The sequence below is a fragment of the Ovis aries genome, chromosome 2, assembly GCF_016772045.2.
Source record: "Ovis aries strain OAR_USU_Benz2616 breed Rambouillet chromosome 2, ARS-UI_Ramb_v3.0, whole genome shotgun sequence".
Lineage (NCBI taxonomy): Eukaryota > Metazoa > Chordata > Mammalia > Artiodactyla > Bovidae > Ovis > Ovis aries.
The window spans coordinates 152,120,064-152,139,359 of NC_056055.1; the positions used below are offsets into that span (position 1 = coordinate 152,120,064).

The 19,296-nt window shown below is 40.6% G+C and overlaps 1 protein-coding gene across 1 annotated transcript in view; it reads left to right on the forward strand.

The window, feature by feature from the left end:
• The first annotated feature begins 8,366 nt into the window (after positions 1-8,366).
• Positions 8,367-19,296, forward strand: part of ACVR1C (activin A receptor type 1C) — an 87,937-nt gene continuing 77,007 nt past the window's right edge. Inside the window, exon 1 of the mRNA XM_027964938.3 lies at positions 8,367-8,572. Coding sequence (XP_027820739.2) covers positions 8,500-8,572 — 73 coding nt within the window. The 5' untranslated portion in view covers positions 8,367-8,499. The remainder of the gene's footprint in view (positions 8,573-19,296) is intronic.

Consider the following 19,296-nt stretch of genomic DNA (forward strand, 5'->3'; position numbering starts at 1 on the left):
AAGTGAGGCTACTTTACCTTCAACTGGATATGAGTACTTTTGCAAGAGTGGGAAGTGATAAACTATAAGCCGACTTGGTTTTCAGTGATGGGTCAAGTACTAGCTGATTTTTCTTCAACCACAACAGTTTCTTAAGTATTTGATCCCCAGAGAATCCATAAATAGAAATATCAGCATACGTTACACCTCTGTACAATAGATAAGGAGAAGGGGCATACCAAGAAAATAATGTACCCATATTCCAGCATGTCATGATTTACTATATAGTTGATAATCCTAATGTAGGAGTCACCTCGAAGGAAATGAGTGGCTTGATAATGACATTATGAACTTCTAAGACCAGAACACATGTGGGGCCCCAATCACAAGACAAGTACCCTACTTGGCAGCTGGATAGTAAAAGCTTTGCATCACAGATAATCCAACAGGAAGTAACTGAGTTTGAATTTTGGGGGGTATCTCTCAGCATCCTTCACATCACTCTCAAATTTGTTCCTCTGGAGCTTTGGGCAGTAATGCTTTCCATCATTGTTCTTTTTGGTTTCTTGTCCTTTAAGGTTTTAGAAGAATCCCTGACTTTTGAGTTTAGGAACAAGAATCCTACTTTTTAGGGGAGAGAAAGCGAATATTTTGATAACTAGTTTTAGGACTTTTGTTATTTGCAATCGTTTTTTATCTTGTGTATTTTATGTTTTACATTTTGTTTTGCAAAACATGGAGAAGCAAGGCCCTGCCAGACAGATAATCAGGCAAATGGAAAGGAACAAACACAATCATGTGGGCCCTTTCATTTGGAAGCACGGCAACCAATATTTGTACACAAACTTTATTATCATAATAGAATAGGAAAGCAAACATCCAGTATTTTCTAAAGAATTTCACCACCAACAATACTAAATCCTTGTAATTTTAATTATATGTAAGTATTTACTTCCTTCTCACATAAGTGATTAAAATTCTATTCCTTGTCTTTGTCCAACTTTTTTAAAAATTCAAAAAGACTTCCACATAATTTTTATCTCATTATCAAAGATTTTTTACTTGGGAAAATATTATTATTCCCAGTTTGTGACAATAGAACTATTAACACATTTGCATAATAATCTAAAGTATTCCATTCACAAAATAAACCTTGGAGATATATTTCCCCATTTTATAGATGAAGAATATAAAATGTTCTAAAGTTGTGGCCAAATAGGGTTTACATCAGAGAAGGCAATGGCACCCCACTCCAGTATTCTTGCCTGTAAAATCCCATGGATGGAGGAGCCTGGTAGGCTGCAGTCCATGGGATCACTAAGAGTTGGACACGACTGAGCGACTTCACTTTCACTTTTCACTTTCATGCATTGGAGAAGGAAATGGCAACCTACTCCAGTGTTCTTGCCTGGAGAATCCCAGGGACGGGGAAGCCTGGTGGGCTGCTGTCTATGGGGTTGCACAGAGTCGAACACGACTGAAGCAACTTAGCAGCAGCAGCAGCAGCAGGGTTTACAAAAGGTCCGAAACATGAATTTCTGGTTCCAGCTTTGTAAAGATCAAACAACTTGTCTGAATTCTGGAAGTGTGATTAGAATCCCAGGCTTCTGATTCCCAGCTCGCCAATTTTTGGACCACCTGTGAACGTTCATCTTATTTGGAGGGAATTCTCTACCTTAGGCATCCTTATCCCTCACTATAAAAACCAGGTGCTTGGTTCCCAAGCCTTCCTTGACGCTACAGTTAGAGTGAAGAAAGCTACAGTTAGTGTTCACATGTAGCATCAGGAGCGATCCTAGCAGAATCATCCTCTGTCCAGCCCCGGGGTGTTGATGGTGCCAGATGCACTGTCTGTGTCCACTGGGACACAAGGCGGAGCACCTCAAAGGCCAGCAGGGTAGCGGGACGGCCATACTGCCCCTGTCTGTGTAACTTCCAAGCTTAGTTCATGGGCTTTTCTAGAGAAGTTATGAGCTGTTTAGTATTCTCTAGTAAATGTAATTCCTGCTTAAACTTATTAAGGTAGGTTTCTTTTATTTGCAGCTAAAACCTTGCCTGATATACAGCTCAAATTTCTTTTACTGGGATGACTTTGCCTCCAAGCCAGAGAGTTTCTTAGTGAACATTCTTTGGTCCCTTTTAAGGTGTGAAGTGAAGTCACTCAGTCATGTCTGACTCTTTGCGACCCCATGGACTATAGCCTAAAAGGCTCCTCTTCTTGCTCAGTTTTAGTATTCACTCTCATTATTGGTACTTACCCCAACTACAGTCTCTGGTTTTGCAGTGTGAATACAAAGGGGCAGATCTTTAGCTATGAAAACACTGCTGTCATTGAGGTAAGTCATTCATTCAACAAATACAGTGCTAGTGTATAGGGAGCAGGGAGAAAAATGGACATACACTTGGAAGAGCAGGTTTGGGGCAGTACGGTTGAGAGTCTTAAATGTCATTATTCTTTCAATAAATATTTATTCAGTGCTCATTATGGGGTCTCACAGAGTCGGACACCATTGAAGAGACTTAGCAGCAGCAGCAGCATTATGTGCCAAGTTAATTTCTGCTGCCAATGTCAGAACTACCAGTATTAGAACTAGCAATGTCTTAGGTAGCGCTCAGTTACATGATCGCAGATTCTTTACCAACTGAGCTACAAGGGAAGCCCAATTACATGATCACATTTGTGCTATAAAAAGATCCCTCTGACTGATGGGTCCATGAGAATAGATTGCAGAGGAGTGAACCTCAAGGAAGGCAGACCAGTGAGGAGGCATTTTTGACATTTCAAGCTAAAGGAGATGATGACCTGAGGTCGGATGTTTGCAGTGAGATGGAAAGAGGTGAAAAAAATATGAGAGATTTTTTATAAAAGTTAGAATCTATAGAAACTGCTGATCAATTGAATATAAAAGATGATACAGGAAAGTGATAAGGGGGAAAAAACAGGTTATTTGGGGTTAAAAATACCTGTCCTCTTTGAGTCATTTACTTAGGAAAGGATAGATTTGTACTGAATAATCTAACTCTCCTATTTCCTGTGACCTCACTCTGGTAGAATATAATTATAGGCCCACTCTGAGGAAATGATCCAAACAGTAGTGGCTTGCTTACTTGGAACTGGATCTCTGACCTGCCTTTTACAGATAGAGACTGTATTGAATGCAGCTAATCAGCTCAGCACATTGACATTAGTCAGCAGAAGAGAAAACAAAGTTTGAGTTTGTGGAAAGACCTTATTTATTAATAGTATTAAAAGCATATGAAAATCAGTGAAGGGGTACAACCATTTTGGAAGGTAATGAAAATACATAGTGTGAATCTTAAAAAGACTTTAAGCTTTTATTAGTGGCAGTTGAGCTAAGAAACTGTTTGATATTCCCCTATTAACCATATCCACAGAGGGGAGTCATTAGTTTTCTTTTTTTATGAGACCTGGGCTGTCCCATGGAGGTATACACTTGGAAGGTACATATTGTAGAATGTCAACAAAGGTCCTAAAACACATGACTATTTTAATGGAATAGAATCAACAACAGATGAAGGAGAAGGAGAAGAAGTGAAATGAAATCAGGATTCCCCAAGGCAAAGATTTTTGGGAATAAGAGATAAGATGAGTGGAGACAAGTGTCTCATGCACTTCTTTAGAGAGAATGTGAGTTTAGGGAAGGAAACATGCAGTAAAAATGAGAAAAGATTAGACCTTGACAGTATATAACAAATTATCATAGCAAGCCTCCTCACCATATGCTTGTTCAATGACAAGTTCATGTTCCAAGATGAAATGAGAAATTAAGATGCATGGCATTCATGATTCTGAAAAGGATAATAACAAAAGAAACCTGTATGATTAAAAAAAAAAATACCTAGACAACCACACTCAACCAGTCGTCATTTTCAAAGTTCTGTTATTACACATTTATTTGTATGGATGTGAGAGTTGGACTGTGAAGAAAGCTGAGAGCTGAAGAATTGATGCTTTTGAACTGTGGTGTTGGAGAAGACTCTTTAGAGTCCCTTGGACTGCAAGGAGATCCAACCAGTCCATTCTGAAGGAGATCAGCCCTGGGATTTCTTTGGAAGGAATGATGCTAAAGCTGAAACTCCAGTACTTTGGCCACCTCATGCGAAGAGTTGACTCATTGAAAAAGACTGTGATGCTGGGAGGGATTGGGGGCAGGAGGAGAAGGGGATGACCCAGGATGAGATGGCTGGATGGCATCACGGACTTGATGGATGTGAGTCTGAGTGAAGTCTGGGAGTTGGTGATGGACAGGGAGGCCTAGCGTGCTGTGATTCATGGGGTCGCAAAGAGTCGCACATGACTGAGCGACTGAACTGAACTGAACTGCCTTATTAATTCAGAATGTTATTCTGCAAATGTATCAAATCTTTACAATTTATACCTGCTTAGATTGGTTATATAAGATTTACTCACCCAAAGTCTGTTTTGCTGATGGGTTATGAACTTCTCAATTATTTGTTTTTTTTTGTTTTCCTTTGATGGTGAGAATCCAGGAGTCATGATATAATGTTGCTATGGTAATGAATATGTACAAATAGATGATTAAGGGTGGGGAGAAGGTTAAATCTTGAGAAACATATTTTCATGTAAATTTTGTCCAGTGAAATTAAAAAAAATCTCACTTGTAAATTTTTTTCTGTTACATACAAAAATGTGAAAGATGTACTGTATTATATCACATTTTGAACAGTGCATTTATGCTGCTTATATTAAATAGCAAGAGTCACTCCAAAGAGTATTTTGTTAATAATACTCTTTTTGAATAATAGCTCATTTTAAAAGATACTGCATTCAAACTGGATTAATTTCCATAGGTGTGTTTATGTGCATATACAAATAAAGTATATTCTTTTAAGTAAAAATTGGGACACATTGTAAGGGTGAAACTTTTCTTAAAGCATATCAAAAATATTTACAGTTGTCTAATATTTCTACAGTTGCCTAAATATTTACTTTGCCAGCCATTGGAATTTAATATTTGGATAGTAGTTAACACTTTACTTCAAACCTGCCATAGTACTGATGTTGGAAGAAGAATATGCACTTAGGACAGAGGAAATGGGATTTGAAGGTGTAGTGTAAAATAATCCTGTAAACTAAGGTATTTTGATTTTGAAATATTAATTTTTTTGTTGTATCACAGAACGTTGCACCAAGAATTCAAGAGTTCCTGCTTCCTTCATTGGCTGGCTACATGATGACTGGCAAGTTACCTAACAAGTCTTGGCTTTTGTATACTGTGCTTAAGTCAAAACAAACATAATGATCTTTTGCCATTTGAAGAGGATTCATTAGACCAGCACTGTCCAATAGAGACAGAATATGAGTCACATATGTAATTTAAAAATTTCTAATAGCTATATTAAAAAGTAATAAGCAATAGGTGAAATTGACTTTAGTAATATACTTTATTTAACCCAATGTAGCAAAAATATTATCACTTCAAAATGTAAATAATATAAAAATTATTACTGATACATTTTATATTCTTATTTCATAGCAAGTCTTTGAAATCCAGCATGCATTTTATACTTACAGCACTTGTTCAAGTGGTCACTATTCACATGTGGCTGGCAGATACCACAGTGGGCAATGCACCATTAGGCTAAGAGGAAAATATTTGTTTAGAAGTTTGTTTAGAATATTACATTCAATATCAGACTTCTTAGGATACTAACCTTGCTTTCTTAGAAGATGAGAGTTTTCCAACTTGCAGGTACACTGCTTACTGTATTTAAGAGACTAAATATGTGCAAGGTAAATATCTGACATTAGTGTAATGCCTTAAGGTTTGACAGTATGTTCACATTCACTACTCTTATTAATCCCGTTGTAGTTCTGAGAAATAAGGAGGAAAGAAGTTCCATTTACTTTTGAGGACAGGCCCCAAACTTTAGGCTCTAAGTCTCATGATCCAATGGTAGATTCCAATCTAGGGTATACTTACCAAATAACGAGCAAGCCAAGTCAGTCAAAATGTAATGTGTCCTAGCATTTTCTTGTCTTTTCTCAAAAAAGCATCTGTTTTGTGGGTGTCTGGAAGGGCTCAGGCTTGTCCCACATTCTCCATTTTTTTGTTGTTTTGTTTACTTAGATCCAGAGTGAAAGGAGAACAAAGTCATTTTATGCTTACGGATGTTTTGATTCATGCAAAGTGGTGGTGGTGTTTGGGCTGGGTGAGATCCTCAAGACTGTCAGTATCATTCAAAGTCTGACAAACATCCCACCCCCAATACTGTGGTTTCTTCGATTAAGTCAGTTGTATACATCATTTCACCTTCATCCATGAAAGACTTCATCTGTAAAGTCTTTCATAGACTTCAGAAAGAACATGCACTATTTAGTGCTAAACTAGATGCAGAAGCAAGTAATATCTCTTACTCTAAAGCAATTAATTTATATGACAACCATTCTTCAAAGAGCCACCTAACAGCAGCAATAGCACCAGTACTGGATTCTTGGCTTTCTGTGTTTTTCAGTTTAAAATAATTCCATTCAGACTGACATATATACACTACTATATATAAAAGAGGTAACTAATAAGGACTGATGCTAAAGCTGAATCTGCAATACCTGGGCCACCTGATGCAGAGAGCCAACTTGTTGGAAAAGACCCTGATGCTGGGAACGATTGAAGGCAGTAAGAGAAGGGGACGACAGAGGACGAGATGGTTGGATGGCATGACCAACTCGATGGACATGAATTTGAGCATGTTCTGGGAGTTGGTGACGGACAGGAAAGCCTGGCAGTGCTGCAGTCCATGGGGTCGCAAAGAGTCAAAAATGACTGAGCGACTGAACAACAACAAGGACCTACTATATAGCACAAGGAATGCTACTCAATAGTCTCTTAAGGCCTATATGGGAAAAAGTTTTAAAAAGAGTGGATATATGTATATGTATAATTGACTTACTTTGCTGTACACCTGAAACTAACATAACATTATAAATCAACTATACTCCAATAAAAATTTGAAAAAATCCTACTCACTTTAATGTACAGGCTATATACATGGATTGAATTTAGGCTAATTATTAATTGCTAAGACTGCCCTTATACTTGCAAACACAATCCACATGGGAAACACGCATTTGATAAGCCCTAGGGATTTAAACAACACTAAAACAAGTTTCTAATATATTACTTTATATCATTCTTCACCTCTCCTTAAACTCTGTGTTTGATTCCACTCTGCCCCTCAGTGTTTCAATTACTAAAACTGTAGTTGCTAAAATATCTTCCGTAAGACTGGTCCTCTGCTGCTGCTGCTGCTAAGTTGCTTCAGTCGTGTCCGACTCTGTGCGACGCCATAGACGGCAGCCCACTAGGCTCCCGCGTCCCTGGGATTCTCCAGGGAAGAACACTGGAGTGGGTTGCCATTTCTTTCTCCAGTGCATGAAAGTGAAAAGTGGCAGTGAAGTTGCTCAGTCGTGTCTGACTCTTCGCGACCACATGGACTGCAGCCTACCAGGCTCCTCCGTCCATGGGATTTTCCAGGCAAGAGTACTGGAGTGGGTTGCCATCGTCTTCTCCAGACTGGTCCCCTGCTTCCTTCCAAACCTGGATTATACACTGCAGACGACCACATCGCGTGGCGCAGGTAGTCTGCCTTCGGTTGCCATTCATAGAAGGATGGGTTGCTAGGGAGAAGGGTTGCTTGAAGGCACCAGATCAGAGAAGAAATCTGTTAAACCACAGCCACAGGGAACCCAGGCAGTGGGGTAACTGATTATTTCCAGAGTTGAACACAGAGGGCGCCCTTCCACAGAGGCGCCCACCTCCAGGACGTGGCGGAGCGTGCAGCCTGGGTGTTTCAGGGCTCAATCACGTTTGAAAACCTGGAGGGCACTGACGACAAGTGAGTGTCAAGAGACCTGGACGCGTGGATCTACAGTAGGAGACTACAGAGCGGGGCCACCAGGAAACAACTGCCACGGGGTTTAAGTTTTCCTAAAGTCTCAGTAGGGGTTTCCCTCCTGTCCGGATCCGCTTCTCAGCGTACCCAGTCTTGGGGACTCAGCGTACCCAGTCCTGGGGACTCAGCGCACCCAGTCCTGGGGACTCCGCGCCACCCCACCATCTTTCTTATTCCGCTCCCTACCCATCCCCGCCCCGCCTCTGGGCGATCTCACTGCCTCTCCCACCAGCCGCCTTTGCCCGCCTGCTGGGCAGCGCCAGGCCCCGGGCAGCTGCCGGAGAGCCCAGGGGCGGAGGCGCGGCAGGGGCGGGCTCTGTCGCGCACCCCCCCCCCCCAACCCCCCGCCCCTGCCAGCCCGGCTGCGGGGCCAGTGGCTGGAGCCCCACGCACAGCCAGCCGCGGGGGGCGGGGGATGGGGGAGGCAGGGGAGGGGGACGCCAGCGCTGAATAGAGCCAACCGCACACTTCAAAAGGGTGCCGGGCTGCGCTTCCTTTCCGTGCCCCGGGAACTTCAAAGCGGCCCGCGCGGCCCCGGCCGCTGCTCTCCCGGGCCTCGCAGCCCGGGCGCGGCGCCTTGTGGCCATGACCCGAGCGCTCTGCGCCGCGCTCCGCCAGGCTCTTCTGCTGCTCGCCGCCGCCGCCGCACTCTCGGCAGGTACCATAGGCTCCCTTTTCTCAGAGCCCGCGAGGGTGGAAGTCGGGGGCTGTTTGCGGGTGGGCGAGGGATGGGGGAAGAAGGTGCTCCGAGCGAAATGACCTTCCTCGGGGAGGGGTGGGTAGCGCCAGTTGGATTGAGAGAGGCATGGGATAGGGCGCAGCGTGGGCACCTGACGTCTGATAGCGGGGTAGACAGGTGTGTCGAGGATGAAGCCACTAGGAGGAGGGAAAAAGCTACAGGGACGTGGGGGTATGGTGTTAGAGGGGAGCTGAGGGGAGCTGAGTGGCAGATTGGGGGGCAGTTTGCAGCGGAGGGAGTAGGAGAGTGTTTGTGGGTGTGCGCAGGGCTGGGAGTTGGGTGACACCCTGAGTTCACTCTGCTGGGGCTTTAGGGACACTCCGTGCTGAGCTCCGGAGATCTGAGCAAGGATGAGGAGCCGGTGGTGGGAGGGTAGGGAGTGGTGGTGGCAATTCAGTCTGAGTTTTAAGAGATGAGGGTTACCTCAAAAGCCGCTGCTGCCAAGCTCCGTAGGTGGGAGTGGGAGCTTAAATCTGCGTGGTTAGCAAGGCACAGTGCTTTCGAGGTATGATCTTTACTAAGAGTTGCAGGGGAAAAAAATGTTCTGGCAAGAGTCCCAGCGTTTATAACAGGTCTGTGCTTTGATAGGCTAAATAGAACCCTCGGTGTGCTATGATGAAAACCCCTTTAACCCTAAAACTCTTTTCATTATAACGTTATTCTGGGTTATGGAGAGACACCAGGAACAGATTCCTCACTAACTCATTCTTTAAACATTCCAAAAAGACATTTAAAATATTTGCACATAAAAACTGGTGTTTTTCCATTGGGCTGTACTTTGTCCAAAGATGATTTTTATGCATTTTTGTGACAATCTGTTTGACATTAATGGCTATACTCCAGGTAGTTTTCTTCTTAGCGACATATTGGGGAGAATGTTTTGAATAGTATGATTGCTGTCACATGCAGAGTCAGTGTTTCAGACCGTCTGAGAGAGTTACCAAACATTGTATTCAAATGAGAATTTAATTGTTGGAAGTGATCAGTTGATGCAATATGAGGATTAAAACATTTCAGTTATCTTTGAAAAGGCCAGCCTCTTAGGAGAGCGGTTACCCAGAGACTTAGCCAGAAGATGATGTGATAAAGGGAAACATTTGTGTTCAGAGTCAGTAAATTCATCAATGGGAAGAAAAATGACTATGGAAAGTCTTTATAAGAAATGGGCAGAAACTCCACTAACTTGGAGTATTCAAAGTGCTCTTGATGATTTAATTGAATTTACACAGTTTTACACACACATACACAGCCTGCTGGAGATCACAGTTCTGCCTGGGTACCTCTGAAGTTGCCTCTGAAGGCTATCTGTACACCCTTTTTTATTTCAGGAAACTAATAGTTTTGTTGCAGACATTTAAACAGTAGACTCAATTATTTTTTTAATCTGGCTTGAAAGGTTTATTATGTGACAGAATCTTTAGAAAATTTCAGTGTTTAGAAACACTAGGCATAGCAACATAGGAAAATATGCCCTGCTATGTTCTCAAAAAGGCATGGAAACTTGAAATTAAAATGTGCAAAAAACAAAGAAAATAGATCGTCTCTTCAAATTTGCTTGTCTCCTGAAAATTTGAAAAAAAGAAGTGAAAGTTGCTTAGTCGTGTCCAACTCATTGTGACCCCATGGACTCTACAGTCCATGGAATTCTCTGGGCAAGAATACTGGAGTGGGTAGCTGTTCCCTTACTCCAGGGAATCTTCCCAACCCAGGGATGGAACCCAGGTTTCCTGTATTGCAGGCAGATTCTTTACCAGCTGAGCCACCAAGGAAGCCCAAGAATACTGGAGTGGGTAGCCTATCCCTTCGCCAGGGGATCTTCCTGACCCAGGAATTAAACTGGGGTCTCCTGAATTGCAGGCGGATTCTTTACCAACTGAGCTATTGGGCAAAGGCTATGGAAAATGCCTGATATGGAGATAATGTGGCAATATAGTAGAAAAGTACTTATCAAAATCGAACTTTTACAGTGAACTTTTCTATGTGGAATGAAATCATTTTCAAATCTCTTTAAGAAGCTTTACTTCTCTTTGTGTCCCACAGAAAAAATGTAGATTGTGCCTTGCATTTTTGAGTCTTGCTTTTATAAAAATCTTTGATTATTTGATAGAGAGATTCAAGGTAATTTGTTTCATCTTTTAAATTGTTTTTCTCATGTAGTTACCTTCATTAATTTTGACCTAGTCACTTACAAATTGTATTGTTAATCACATTTACCATCTTTTGAAAACATACATGCCATGATTGACATATTATATGAGAAGTTGCTATTGACGCAGTGACATAGCAAAACTGCATGACAGAAAACATCACTTTCCAATTTGACTCTGCTGAGCACCAGGCCTAGGACCTGAAATATCTGAAAATATTGATGAACCAATAAACCCTTTTTGCTTTGGCTGTTCTCCTCCAGCATCTCCAGCACCTTAGGCGCGTGAAGCCTTGACAGCAGAGTAGAAATTATTTCTCCTTGCTGAGAATCTCAGAGGGTAACTGCTGATCTGGTAGAAACTTAGAGAAAATGTTTATTGGTCTGGATAAAAAAAATTAGATTGCTCTGAGTTGCTCTAATTATCTGTTTCTGTGTTCCTTGTTGTTTGATAAGGAAGACCTGACATGATCTCACAACATTTATCATGTATACTAAACAACAAATTGCCAGAAAATGTCTTGGGGTTCTCAAATTTGAAGCTGGACTTGAGTATTATACAGATTTACACATTGTATATCCTCTACTTATTTTATGAAAGTCCTTTGTCTTCTAGTTGGAAAGGATTATTAGGCTTCTAGAAGGCTAGGTGCTATTACTCTAAAAGTGAACGAGAACTTTCATTTAATAACTTGAGTGGGATTGGGGGTTTCAGGTGATGAGTTTTGTCTTGTTTTCCCACTTAACAGCAGTTAGCAGTTCCTACTATACATTTTAAGCTGAGCTGAAAGTGAAAGCCTTGGACTGACAGTTTATCATGCAAAAGATGTCACCTTTGCCTTTCTTTAAGGACAGTCATTTATTGGTTGACTGACACAAATGTAGCAAGAGGCTCCAAGGTTCTGGAAAAGAGACTGTGCAGGAGTATTGGGGGCATATTTCTTCATTATCTCTGCTGCCTGAACCCATTGAGAGTTCCTCCATTTTACTACAAGGATGCAAAAATGAAGTATTTGAGGTGTGAGAGATGAGACAAGCAAAGGATGATGCCCAGTTTTGACCTAAGCAATAGAAGAGACCATTAAGAGGGGTGAGGCTAACTGCAGGAGCAGTCTGAGGAGGACTGAGGCATGCAAGCAGAGAGACGGAGCTTGGTGTTGGGTATGTTGAGCTTTAAATGTCTATTCAGCACTGGGTGGAGATGTCAAGTGAGCAGTTGGTTGTATTGAGTCTGGAGTTTTATGGGTAAGACTAACCTGAAGCTTAAAAATCTAGAGCCAAAGGCATTTACAGATAATTTTATAAGCCACATTAAATAGTCATATACTTAGCAAATCATAGCATGTCCAGTTAAACTGAATTTCAGACCAACATCAAATAATTTTTTAGTATGTTACAAATATGACATGGGGCATACATGTATTAAAATTAATTGCTGTCTAATATCAATTTAGCATGGCATTCTGTACTTTTATCTGGCAATCTAACACTAAAAAAATATTGTAGTGAGATGAACTGCTTCAAATATATTAATTCCAAGCCTTTGCATTAGAAAATGAGCCTATTTTCCTGTTCTTGTCTCTTAAAACTTCTGTTCTTGTTCTGCTGCCATCTCCATATGTATCTCTGAATAGGTCACTTCCAAGCCTTTGAACTGGATGTCTCCATGGCTTAGTCAAGAGTGAGGGATACCCAGACTTTCCTAACTTACAAGAAGGAGTACTGTAACATGAAAGAACGTGTGAAAAAGAAGAAATACTCTAGACTCTGTGAATGATTTATTATTATGTGAAAGCAGTTGGTTTTTCCCAAGGTTATGTTTTTTTTTTTTTTTTAATGTGATTGTTACTTTCAAATCCATTTTTAGAGCACAGGGGGACTGGTTCTACCCTGGGATACAGAGATTTGAGGATGCTCAAGTCCCTTATATACAGCTGTGTAGTATTTGCATGTAATCTATGTGCATCCTCCCATATACTTTAAATCGTCTCTAGATTACTTATATTAACTAATACAATGTAAACACTATGTAAATAGTTGTAAGTACAATGTAAAAACTATGTAAAGAGTTGCTGTGCTTGCATGCTAAATTGCTTTAGTCCTGTCCATCTCTTAGCAACCCTATGGGCTGTAGCCTGCCAGGCTTCTCTATTCATGGGGATTTTCCAGGAAAGAATACTGGAGTGGGTTGCCATGCCCTCCTCCAGCGGATCTTCCCAACTCAGGGACTGAACCTGCGTCTCATGTCTCCTGCGTTGGTAAGCAGGCTCTTTGCCATCAGTGCCATCTAAGAAGGCCACCAACACATGGCAAATTCGGGTTTTGGTTTTTGGAACTCTGGAGGTGGTTGGTTGCATCCACAAATGTGGAACCTATGTATAGGAGGCCAACTGTATTCTCCTTTTGAAAGAATTCTAGGCGGTAGCTGAGATCAAGCTTGTTGTATTTTTCTTGGCAGAGCCTGCATCTCCTATTGTAAATAAGAAAAAGTTAAGGAGTGAGGAGAATGAATAGAGTCACATAAAACTTAATAACCTGACACAGTTTGAGGTTCCAGAACACGTTCCTAAGAGAGTGATTTCCAGTCCTTCAGGAGAGGGTCAGGGATATATAAATATCATCCAGAGGCTGTGTAGTTCCTGCTCTAGCTAAGTCTTGACCTGCTACCAAATAATTAGTGTTGGCTTCATTTTGAGATATGTAGGGGAAAAATATCCTATAAAAGATCAACTGTGGGCAATGGCACCCCACTCCAGTACTCTTGCCTGGAAAATCCCACGGATGTAGGAGCCTGGAGGGCTGCAGTCCATGGGGTCGCTGAGGGTCGGACATGACTGAGGGACTTCACTTTCACTTTTCACTTTCATGTATTGGAGAAGGAAATGGCAACCCACTCCAGTGTTCTTGCCTGGAAAATCCCAGGGACAGGGGGAGCCTGGTGGGCTGCCGTCTATGTGGTCACACAGAGTCGGACACGACTGAAGTGACTTAGCAGTAGCAGCAGCAGTGGGCATAAATCATTAATTAGCTCAAACAGATATGTTCGTATGCATATAAATAGTGCATTTTAATAAATAATCAAACAACAGGATTAACTTTCAAATATAAATAGAAAACAGAACTAAACAGGAGAAAAAGGAAAAGGTTTAAGAATAGAGTGTGTATTATCTATCATTCTTTAACATTTATATCTGTGTGGCTTTTTTGGGATTTTTTGATTGCTTCTAACTTCATATTAAAAAATTTTTACAGCTAATAGTAAAAAATCTCAAGATTTATCTTTATGTTTAAGAAATTGGAATAATATTGGAATATGTTCATAAGTGATATAAAAATTCCAGATGAATGCATAAGTATATGAATATACTAAAGCCATCAAATTATATACTTTAGATTGGCAAATTGTATGGAATATTATTTTATTTCAATAATGCTGTTAAAAAGTAGTTTTAATACTACTACTACTAATAATAAATTCTGCTTTTGCTAACAGACTTAGGAATACCTAAATACTGTCTTGGTTCAGCTGCGCGTCTCCTCCAGTCTAAGGGGAGGTATTAAGGGGGACATGGAGAAAATGGAGGGAAAATAAGTCAAAGTAACTTTCTTTGCCACCTGGTACTTTGGCCTTGAATTGTATGGTGGAACTCTAATATTCTCCCTTTTTCTAAACTTTAAAAAATTAAATAACCTAGGATAAAGAAAGGGGGTTTGTGATGTCAAAATCCTAGATCCTGACACTACGATACTGTCAAAGGGTCTTGCAATTCTAGGATGAAGCCAGAGTGACGAAGTGGGGGCCCTCTGTCTTCGGGAGCTCATGGTAGTTCAGCCTTCATGGCAGCTCTGGCAGGAGTTCCAGCTGTAATCTCAGGGGTGACTGCTAAGCAGGAGAAAGGCAAAGTCTGTGGAGGAAGGTGGCTGGTTGTGTTCTACGATGGAGTGGGTGCTGCCCTTCCCATGCCTCCTGTGAAAAGAAGTAGGAGACAGGGTCGTGACCAAGAGGTCTGTGCCTTTCGTGTTCTTTGAAAACTGGATCCCTGAAGCATGTGGGCCTTTCAGTTCCCTGGAACCTGAACAATAACGATCACTCCTCCTTTGCATTTAGGGATCTAGCAAAGTGACACAGAGAGAGAGGAGGTGAGTAGGAGTGTGAAAGAGATGAGGAAGACGTTTATTTCCATAGAAGCCAACCCTCCATTATTTTTCACTCTTTTGCCTGATCACCTGGCTTTTGAATTCACTTGCTCTGACTGACCAACAAAATTCCATTCTATCCTGATGCTTCCCTTTTTCTCCTCTAGAATAACTTCCCTCTTCCATTGTTTTCTTCTTATTTAGAGTAGGTATATGAAGATACTGTTTCTTTGGAATTGTTTTAAATTAATCCCCTCAAGAATTCATGGGTGAATCATTCAGTATGACTCAAGAGCTTGGCTTATTATTTTTTTTAAAACAATTTAAATGTGTCAGTGACTTAAGCATCCCAAATTAGATCAATCTACTTTTTTATTAAACTTTTCACATCAAGAAAATGATTAGGTTGCTCTAATTTTGCAAGTAAAACACATATATTTTCTTCTAATTTGTTTTATCATTTTTGTCCCATGCTAAGGTAAAATGACAGAGATAGATGCCACATCTCTGTATGTTGATTAGGTTCTCTGTAAATTTTTCATTCAATGCCATGATTGAATTAATACTCTGGTCAAAAACCAGATTAGAAAAAAAATCTAATCCATCAGGATCTGGACAATGATCATTTTAATGCAAAATGTCTAGTTTCATAAATGCATGCTTAGTTTAGAGATGTTAATTTAGAGGGTAGTAATTCTGAAGGAGATCAGCCCTGGGATTTCTTTGGAGGGAATGATGCTGAAGCTGAAACTCCAGTACTTTGGCCACCTCATGTGAAGAGCTGACTCACTGGAAAAGACTCTGATGCTGGGAGGGATTGGGGGCAGAAGGAGAAGGAGACAACAGAGGATGAGATGGCTGGGTGGCATCACTGACTCGATGGACATGATTCTGAGTGAACTCCGGGAGTTGGTGATGGACAGGGCGGCCTGGCGTGCTGCAATTCATGGGGTCGCAAAGAGTCGGACATGACTGAGCGACTGAACTGAACTGAATCCAGATTAACAGTTTTCAGGAACCAGATTGTTTTAAAACAGAGCCAAAATATATTAAAGAATATTAATTCATCACATATTATAGCTCCATCCCATGACATTTTCCTGGCCTGATCCTCTAGAAATGTGTCTTTTTTCTCTCCTATTTCCGTTATTGCTCTTCAAGGGTAAAGACCTGCCTTGTGAAGCCTTACCTCTCTAAAACCGTAGGGAGACTGCATGTGTGTTTAGTCACTCAGTCATGCCCAGCTCTGTGCGAACCCATGGACTGTAGTCCATAAGGCTCCTCTGTCCACGGGGCTTTCCAGGCAAAAATACTAGAGTGGGTTGCCGTTCCTCTAGGAGATCTTTCTGACCCAGGGATCGAACCTACGTCTCCTGCATCTCCTGCATTGGCACTCCAATCCACTCAAATTCCAAATTCCTGGAAATATGTATTTCCAAGAAATAGCCCATACACTCTAAATTTGAAACACTGAATAAGGAATAATTATATGATTAGCAGAAAATTCCTTAAAGAATAACAAATGCATAGTTGAACGAACTTCTCTCCCTTTTAAAATCTTTCTCTCCTATAGCTGTTCTCTATAAATATTAGCTCTATTATATTAAACTCCAGTATTCTAGCCTAGAGAATCTTGTGCACAGAGGAGCCTGGTGGGCTGCTGTCGATAGGGTCGCACAGAGTCAGACACGACTGAAGCAATTTAACATACATGCATGCATTGGAGAAGGAAATGGCAACCCACTGCAGTGTTCTTGCCTGGAGAATCCCGGGGACAGAGGAGTCTGGTGGGCGGCCATCTATGGGGTCACAGAGAGTTGGACACAACTGAAGCGACTTAGCAGCAGTAACAGCAGGTATGTATGTGGGCTTTCCAGGTGGTGCTAGTGGTAAAGAACCCACCTACCAATGCAGGGTACCTAAGAGATGTGGGTTTGATCCCTGGGTCAGGAAGATCCCTGGCAGGAGGGCATGGCAACCCATTCCAGTATTCTTGCTTGGAGAATCCCATGGACAGAGGAGCCTGGCTGTTATCATAGGGTAACAAAGAGTTGGACATGACTGAAGCGACTTAGCATGCATGCATATATGTTTGCAGTGTACATATGTACACATAAAGTTAAGAATATGATGATGGGAAGTCTCTGATATGCAGACATTCAGCACTAAAAAGCTGGAGTAGCTATATTGATAGTAACAAAATGAAGAGAGAGATAAAAAATACAAATATTAAGCATAGCTGGGATATCTGTATTAATTTTGAGAGAATAGATTTTATAGAAAAGAATATCACCAGTGATAAAGAAAGACATGTCATAATAATAAATATTACCAGGGATAAAGCAAGAGATTTCCTAACAATAAGTATACATCAAGAGGACATAATAATCTTAATGTGCATGTACCCATTAACAAACTTTTCAAATACGTGAAGCAAAAATTTCAAAAACTTAAAAGAAGAATAGCCAAATTCAAATAGAAGTTGAAAATATTAACAATCCTCTCTCAGTGGTTGATAAAACAAGAAGACAGAAAATCAATGAAGCTAAAGATGATTTGAATAACAACATTAAGCAACTTGACCTGAATAACATTTATAGAACATTCCACCTGACAATGGAATACATATTATTTTCAAGTGCACATGGTACATTCTCCAGGTCAGATGCATGTTAGACTCTGAAATAAATAAAAATGAAATAAAAAATAACTAAAATCATAGAGATGATGTCCTTTCATTCCCAATGACTTAAATTAGAAGTCAATAACAAAACAATCTGGAAATTCCCAAAATGTTTGGAATTTAATCAACACATATCTAAATAGCCCACAGATCCCAGAACATCACAAAATATGGAATATATTCTAAACTCAATGAAGACAAAAACACAGTATAGCACAATTTATGGATGAGCTGAAGCAGTTGCTGGGAAGGAAGTTTAGAGCTTTAAATGCTTATAGCAGAAACAAAGAAAGGTTTTAAGTGATGACTTAAGAAAGGGTCAGCAGACTACGACCCATTGGCTGTCCAACTTGTTAATAAAGTTTTATTGAAACACAGCAACACCTATTTATGTATCGTCTATGCTTGTTTTTATACTACAATGGCAGAATTAAGTAGCTGCAACAGAGACTGTAGGGCCCATGAGACTAAAATATGTACTATCTGACCCTTTAAGTGGAGAAGGAAATGGCAACCCACTCCAGTACTCTTGCCTAGAGAATCCCGTGCACAGGGGAGCCTAGTGGGCTGCTGTCCATAGGGTCACACAGATACAGACATGACTGAAGCAACTTAGCATGCATGCATGCATTGGAGAAGGAAATGGCAACTCACTGCAGTATTCTTGCCTGGAGAATCCCAGGGACAGAGGAGCCTGGTGGGCTGCAGTCTATTGGGTCGCACAAGGTTGGACACGACTGAAGCGACTTAGCAGCAGCAGCAGCAGACCCTTTAAGAAAAAGTCTGTAAACTTTTGATCTAAGGTACACCAATTTAAGAAGATAGAATAAAAAGGAATAAATTAAGTTCAGAGTAGGTAAAGGAATGAAATAGTGATAAGAATAGAAAATAGTTGAAGGAAAAAAAAAGCAAAGAAAATCAATAAAACCAAATTGTTTTTCATCTGAAAAGCTTACAGACGAATATCTCTCATGCTGCTGCTGCTGCTGCTGCTGCTAAGTCGCTTCAGTCGTGTCCGACTCTGTCCGACCCCATGAACTGCAGCCTACCAGGCTCCTCTGTCCATGGGGTTTTCCAGGCAAGAGTACTGGAGTGGGGTGCCATTGCCTTCTCCGAATATCTCTCATAGAGACGCAAAAATCTGCAACAAAATATCAAGTTGAATTCAACAATACAATAACAAGATAATACATCATGATCAAACAGGGTTTATCTTGGGTATGCAAGACTTTTCAATGTTAGGAAATCTAATATTACAATTCATCATTTCAGTAGAGTAAAGAAGAAAAAATATGGCAATATCAACAGATTCACAAAAACCAGATGACAATACTCAACATCTGTAATACAAACTCTCACCAAACTAAGAATGGAAGTGAACTTCTTAATATGAAAAAGAGCTTTTTCAGAAAACTTACAGCTAACATTGTACTTATCTGTGAAAGACTGGATGCTTCTCACTAAGAGTGAGGACAAGGCAAAGATGTCTGTTCTTACTACTTCTAATCAATACCAAATGGAAAGTCCTAGCCAGTACATTAAGATAAGAAAAATGTATCTAAGGCATATGGATACATAGGAATATGTGCAAATTTGTCTATTCACAGATAAGTTGATTTTATATATAGAAAATATTAAAGAATCTCCAAAAAAAGTTTTAGAACCAATAAGTTCTTG